At 35.1% G+C, this 7,061-nt stretch overlaps 1 protein-coding gene across 2 annotated transcripts; it reads left to right on the forward strand.

Moving 5' to 3' along the window:
- The first annotated feature begins 572 nt into the window (after window positions 1-572).
- LOC110716846 (glutaredoxin-C4-like) lies at window positions 573-6,485 on the forward strand. Of its 2 annotated transcripts, XR_002510611.1 has the most exons (6): window positions 573-944; window positions 2,939-3,012; window positions 4,324-4,422; window positions 4,512-4,628; window positions 5,611-5,727; window positions 5,845-6,485. XR_002510611.1 is itself a non-coding variant. In XM_021895492.1 (5 exons), exons 1-4 carry the CDS (start codon window positions 784-786, stop codon window positions 4,586-4,588), a joined length of 411 nt encoding a protein of 136 aa, XP_021751184.1. In that variant the 5' UTR covers window positions 575-783; the 3' UTR covers window positions 4,589-4,628; window positions 5,845-6,485. The 2 variants fall into 2 exon arrangements, 1 of the variants encoding a protein (XP_021751184.1); XM_021895492.1 differs by lacking the exon at window positions 5,611-5,727 and having other exon boundaries at window positions 575-944.
- Window positions 6,486-7,061: the final 576 nt, after the last annotated feature.

Genomic DNA, 7,061 nt, shown 5'->3' on the forward strand with positions numbered 1-7,061 from the left:
AATTTAATTCCTTTAAATTAGGCCTTTGTCATAATCATAAGTCGACTACAATCCTTCACTTAATAATCGCAAAAGCCTAAACTTGACCATCTATATTATTAATAAAATATAATTAATCCTTCACTCACAAGAGTGAGTAAAGTTCATAACAACCACCCCATGAAATAATTAATAAATTAATTTCACTTAAATCATCCCATATGAATCCTTTAATTAATCCATGTGTGATCAATTAATAAAAATAGTCCAATTAAACATGCTTATATCAATATTTCAGTGAGGAGATATGAGAAATATTATGGCAAGAAACGACGTGGGATGAATTTATTGGTTGAAATACTGGGTATCCAGTAATAATATGATATGAATCCATTAATTGAAATATTACGTCATGTAATAAGTGGGAGAAAAGAAAAGTATTATGTATTCAGAAATGTCCGTGGCAGAATTTACAATTTAAATTAAAGTATTACCATATGTCTATACGTCATAATGACGATACCGCCCATAACCATAAACATCGACTCATTGGCTTATTGCAATAGCTAGAGAATAATGGTCCTCACCAATGTACTAAAGATCATACTTTTCCATGTAAAAAAATACCCTCAACTAAACTTTCCGCTCCAAAAATATGTAACAAAATCCAATAATTACAAGCAAAATAGGAATATTGTTATTACTAAAATAATTACATCTTCATTTATACAAAATCACAAACTACAAACAATAACATCATCAGCATCTGAAACTAAAAGTTTAACCTCGACACCACCGCCAACAATGGAGAGAGAAACCATGCGCCGCCGTAGCATCGCCGTCATTCTGTTGCTTTCAGTCTGCCTCGCGGCGTCGCCGGCTTCTGCTTCGTCTTCTCAGGCTGATTTCATCAAGAAAACTATCTCTTCTCATACAATTGTCATCTTCTCCAAATCTTATTGCCCGTAATTTTCTCACCTTTTTGAATTTTGATTTTTGTTGCTTGATTTTGAATGATTGAGCTGGATTTAGTATTGTTGTAAATGATTAGAGTTTTGGAATGATTGGTTTGGGTTTAATTGGATCAAATTGAAGTGCATTTCTGTTTGGAGTAGTTTAGCTACATTGGGGGATTAGGGTTGAAGTTTGTAATTTTTCGTATTTGTTTTGAAAGATGTTTATTTAATTTGTTGAGGAAATGGTTTATATATATATATATGTGTGTGTGTGTGTTTTTGAATTTTATTTATCATTGACAAATTAAATTATACTCCTGATGTTTAGTCACCAGATAGAACAATAATTGTTTAAGCTATCAACATTATAAATTCAAGGCGAAAAGTAGTTAAGTGATGTATCGTCTTTGATCCATTTGTTGTACATGAGCAAATGATGGAATCAGGATACAATCAATGCTATTTAATGCTCTCTTCATACTTGATCTTAAATAGCAAGCACATTTCAATGAAATAATATCCTTTATTGGAGCCCTTTAAATGCCGTAAGTGATTACCAAAAGTGACAGAAAGAAATCAAGGCCCAACATCTAGAGCTTAAGGTCTGTGTGTAACGATTTGTGAAGTCGAATTTTTCTTAGGGTACTGGGTTTTGCTTCTGGCGATTTAAGTGTTGGTGCATTGTGCAGCTCTTCAGCTAGAGTTATGAGCTCTTCTCTGGTAGCATATCATAGAGACGTGCAAAAGGCTCTATAAATTTTGCAGCACATGAAAATAGTCACTGCTTTCTTTCTATTTAGTTTATTATAATTGTTGCTGATTTACTGATGCTGTCTGATGTGTTTCTTTTCCTTTGATTTCTCCCTATGTTTCTGTATCTCGATGATGTACATATAAGCATCATATCTTTCTGTATCACTGCATGCCATGCCTTGTGATATGAACTAAAAGATAATTAAGTTCTCCGTATCTGCATCAAAGGCATTAACACTATGTTTGGGTAGCAATTATAGATGGAAAGGTAAGGGAGGGAAGTATAAAGACGGGGAAGGAAAAGGAAGGCAGAGAGAGTGTGAGCTTCCATTGTCTTTCCAAACCTTTCCAGTATTGGAAAATTTTTGTTTATTAAGGCTCTGTTTGTTTTGATGGAAAACATTTTCCATGAAAATAATTTTCTCATTTTCCATTGTTTGGTCAGAAAATGGTGGAAGATAATTTTCCCAAAGGTGGAAAATAGTTCTCCCAAGAGTGGAAGACATTTACCTTTTGCAAAAAAGGTATGTCACTTTTTCCTCTCCACGCCTAACACCCTTCTCATCTCCTCTCAAACATCTTCTCCCTTTCACTCTCATTTTTCTCTTCCTCGATAATTTTCTCTTTTAAGGAAACAAACAAAGGAAAGCTAGTATTACAATTGTGTTTTTCCATGAGAATTATTTTTCCATGGAAAATCATTTTCCCGAAAAATGTTTTTTGTCAAAACAAACGGAGCCTAAATAAAGGAGAAGGAAAATGGATCCTACCAATTCCCTTCACTTTCCTCCTTCCATGTGATATCCAAAGAAGGGATGCCAATTCCGCCCCTTTCTCTTCTCTTCCTTTCCCTCCATTTCTCTCTATCCAAACAGTGTAACTCATGAAAACCTAGTCCAATTTTGTATTGAGGGACTGCAGAGAGCAATGTTGTTAAAGTGGCAGTTAAGGGCAGGCTGCATGATTTCTCGAAAGCATAAAAAGCAGTATAGCCTTCAATTAGGACAGAACCTAACTGCGAAGTATAATTATTGGCCTAGAGTTGGAAGTAAATAAAAAAAAAAAAAAAAAAAGCCTACACTGACTCTCTTGTGCATAAATCTTAATTTGGAAGTAATTATTCATGAAGAGATGAATCTAGTTTAGGAAAGACACGGTATCTTGTTCTCTTGTATACTGTAGAATTTATTTTATATCCTTTGACATTTCTCATACCTCAAGATAATGTTGTGGAATCTGCTTCTTTACAGGTACTGTAAGAGGGCGAAAGAGGTTTTTAGAGAGTTAGACCAAGCACCACATGTTATTGAGTTGGATGAGAGAGGTATATTTGAAAGTCCTATTGGGACATTCATATTGATTGATATATATTTGAACTTTTAGACTTATTTTGTATATAATAATAATTTATTTATTTTCCCCATTTGTGTTCACTGTGGAGAAACATCATGAAGTAGAGGATTATCCTCTTGCCCTTTTGAAGTGATTGAATAATAATTTCAGGACTTTTGTTTAGATAGATGTACTTGGTTATGTTGCTTTGTATAGCAATTGATCAGGGCTTTTAGGAAGAAGTTTTGTAGGAACGGAGACAAATGTGGAAGGATAGATGAAAGAGGCAAAACATGGGATAAGGTGGAAATATGCGAGGGAGGAGAAATCTGGGGGCTCTCATGTTTATTCCTCCTAATTGGAAGATATGAGCAATGGAATACTGGTATCACATCCTAGGTTTTTAAACTTAAATATCAATGTGTCTACTCTAAAAATCTCAAACCTAAACTTTAAATTGTAATCATTATTATCCTGATAAAAGAGGCAAAACATGGGATAAGGTGGAAATATGCAATGGAATTCTGGTATCACATCCTAGGTTTGTAACCTTAAAAACCATCTAGTGGTCCCTTCAAATTGCTAATCCGACGGTCTTATGAAGAAGATCAATGCTTTACATTGCAATGCATGGGCTCTTAGTTGTTTGTAAATCTGGTTGGGGGAGGGGAGTCAATAGAATAGAATGCACTATTCCTTCAGTCACTTGATCTTCTATTGCATACAATATTATTATATCATATTCAATTTTCTTCTCTTTGTAATTAAAACACTTTGAAAAATGTCTTTTCATTTGTATTCATGTAATTCGTGCTTGATAAGCTCTTAAACCTCTTGATGGATGACTGTTTTTCCTTCTTATATGCAATTCTTTGCTGTATACTCTATTCGTAGGTTATTTATTTGTTTCTTTTGGCGGGGTGAGAGGGCACAGTGGGGGGTAGAGAAGGGGGGAGGGGTTTTGCTTATTTTTTCCTAGGGCAATATTTAGGGCTGGAATCAGCTGAGCTGCCTCATCTGAAATGATCTGCATGGAAGTTTGAGCTGTGGATGTTACTTATGATGCAAAATTGCTTGATGTATGATTTCTTTTTCTTTTTGACATGATGTGTCCTATGAATATTGATGGATGTGTTGCAACTTATATTTATATATGCTATAGAATATCTCTGAATTGGCAAGTGAAATCATTGTTTTTTTTTTTTTTTTTTTTTTTTTTTTTTTTTTTTTTTATGTTGGTATATGGCTGACCTCTTCATATTTGTTTTTTCCCTCTAACTTGTGTATACCTGTGTTTTTGCAGATGATGGTTATAGCATTCAGGATGCACTTAGAGATATTGTTGGGAGACGTACAGTGCCCCAGGTCTTCATCAACGGAAAACACATTGGTGGATCAGATGGTGAGTTGCTTCGTTTGTAACAAACTTAAGACAGTCCTCGTCTCAAAATTGTGAAAATGACTTAGGATGATGACCTGTACATCTTTCAGATACTGTTGAAGCCTATCAAAATGGAGAGCTGGCCAAACTTCTGGGTATTGATTTAACCGATCATGATGATCTGTGATTCTGTGAAGTCAGACTATAGTCATAATTTTAGAATGAAGGTGCGCATTTTAATCATTTTTCATTTCAATGGTTTTTTCAGCAATGTCTGTGACTTTTTCTTTCATCATTTAGATCAAGTTTTGATTTTTCCATTGTGAGCTGAGAATGGATTTTTTAGCTGAGAAGGAATGTTGCCTTGTTAGTCAGAATGGACAGAGTTAATGGGTTTAGTGTATCTGGGTATGATAGCCTAATAATTTTGGGAAAGAAGGTGCTCCGTCCGTTTTCTTTTGATGTATCCATTTGCTATCGACTCTTGTTTTTAGAAAAGTTAAGTGAGTGTAAGAAATGGTGGATGATGTAAGAGGGTAAAAAAAAAAAAGGGTGGTTATAAGATAAATGAGTATATAGTAAGTATATGGAAAGGTTTAAATATTGTGGGGTAAGGGGTAAGATAGTAAAATTTGCTTACCCAAAATAGAATGAAATAGAAATGGTTACATCAATTAAAACACCTCAAAATGGAATGTGTACATCTTTCAGGAACGGAGGGAGTAGTGGGGGAAAATTTGTAGTTTTATATTCACTTGTGTTTAGTTTTGTCTCACACTTCTCTTCGCATTTTTCTTGCCCGTTTATTGGCCTGCCCACTTTGACTTGTCACAAGGCATTTGTGAGTTGTGACCCAACCTGCAATTGGGGCACCGACCCTGACCTTACTTACCCAATAACCAGATCTAGTAGAGAATGCTAATTTATATGTCCAGCATTAGAAAAAGGTTATAGATGAGCATCTTCAATTGGTGACCATAAGTGTCAGAGTTCAGAGTTACAAATATCTTCTATGGTACAAATCTCTTGGAGGTCTATACCCATATCATATCACCCTTTATATCCACCTTCTGTAAACCTCTTTCCCTATTTTAAAGTGGTTAAGCAAAGAGAAACTTACTTTAATGCATATTTTATTTCAATAATTTATGGTCAATTACAAGCAAGTATTAATTGATCCTTTTAAAGATAGTTAAGTTATTCATGCAGATAAGTATGGAGTATGCAAGACTGAGACAAAGACCTTACCTTAATTGCAATTTCATGATTAGAAAACAAAAAGTGATGTGAAGAAAACAATGATAATTGACCTGAGATTGAAACAAGGTGTCAAAAGCTTACTATTTATACTTGTTTATAAATTTCTCTGCTTCAAACCTACTATCGCTTGTATTTCCAATTGTTTTGATAACATCTTACAGAACTGGTTTGAAAATGGTTCAGGTACTAGCTAATCAGGCTTCAAAATGTAGAGGTTGCTAGAAGTTTGAGCTCCTCGTGATCTATGCTATGATTTCTACAAACATTGTGGTTATGGTCCATGGCATTAGTTGACAATGCAAATGTAATCTTTTCTTGCTTAGCATACACCCTGAAACTAAGAGTAGGGAATGATTTCTGTAACCTTTTTCTTTCTTTCAATGTTAGTTTTGGACTTGAATTTGGACTCATTGTCTCATCTTAAGTTGTGGTTTTGTCATTTTTGAGCATCTATCGACAGTTTTAAAAGTATCACCTGGCCTTGATCAGAAAGTGCATCAAGTGGCAATCAGGTTCCGCACTTTACGTTGGATTCCTGTGTTACATTAATTGCATCCAATGCTAGTCTTTTACAAGCAGGGTATCTATAATGTGTGTCCCGCGACAGATATCTAAAATGCCGGTGGCCCTTCCTGTACGGTATGGATGCTTTCTTGTTGGGCGAAAGAGTGGATGTCTTTGATGCTGCAATGTTCCTGCACTCCCTTTTCCACTTTTTTTTTTTTTTTTTTTTCACTTGTACCGCCTTATACTGTTCGTAGCTGATTATTACTCATCTATTGATTCTCTCTCTGAGCTGTGATCTGCATCCTGTCCTTGAGGAACCATCTGTATCCTGTCAAAATTTATTGGTTAACAGCAAGGCTTTAGCTGCATCCTCTACTGCTGCCATAATTGTTGCTGATGAGTTTTTGGTGGTGGGAAATGCTCTCATGACCAACAATGGTTGTGCGGCTATGGCTCTATGTCGGGGAGTGGGGGAGGAAAAGGAAGGGTGTGTATTCAATCTAGGAAGAACCTATTAGCGGTGTAACTCCATATGTGCAACAATTACTCTAAATATGAGAGTATTATGGCAATAGATATTTTTTAGGTGTCTGCACCATATACGTCGCATGTGTTGTTTACCTTTGGTGATGTGCACCATAAATTGGTGGAAAATTGGAAATGGGAAGTTAACAATTTAAAGGTGGGTCCTTGTGTAATTACTTGTGCTAAACTTATAATTAGTTCATACTCTATTAAAGGAGGAAAGGGAGGGAGGAGACTACTATAGAAGTATAGAGTACATACACATGAGTTTCATCTAAAGATCTAATTGATGTTGAGAATGTGTTCATATCAACGTATTGGTTTTTAAAGTCCTTTTTTTTTTATATACCAACATAGTAAAATTTTAA

This window comes from Chenopodium quinoa, unplaced genomic scaffold (assembly GCF_001683475.1).
Source record: "Chenopodium quinoa cultivar QQ74 unplaced genomic scaffold, ASM168347v1, whole genome shotgun sequence".
Lineage (NCBI taxonomy): Eukaryota > Viridiplantae > Streptophyta > Magnoliopsida > Caryophyllales > Amaranthaceae > Chenopodium > Chenopodium quinoa.

Coding starts and splice junctions, on each gene's coding strand:
- LOC110716846 (XM_021895492.1), top strand. CDS start 784: ATGGAGAGAGAAACCATGCGCCGCCGTAGCATCGCCGTCATTCTGTTG. Junction 3,013..4,323: donor TATTGAGTTGGATGAGAGAG/GTATATTTGAAA, acceptor GTGTTTTTGCAG/ATGATGGTTATAGCATTCAG. Junction 4,423..4,511: donor ACACATTGGTGGATCAGATG/GTGAGTTGCTTC, acceptor TACATCTTTCAG/ATACTGTTGAAGCCTATCAA.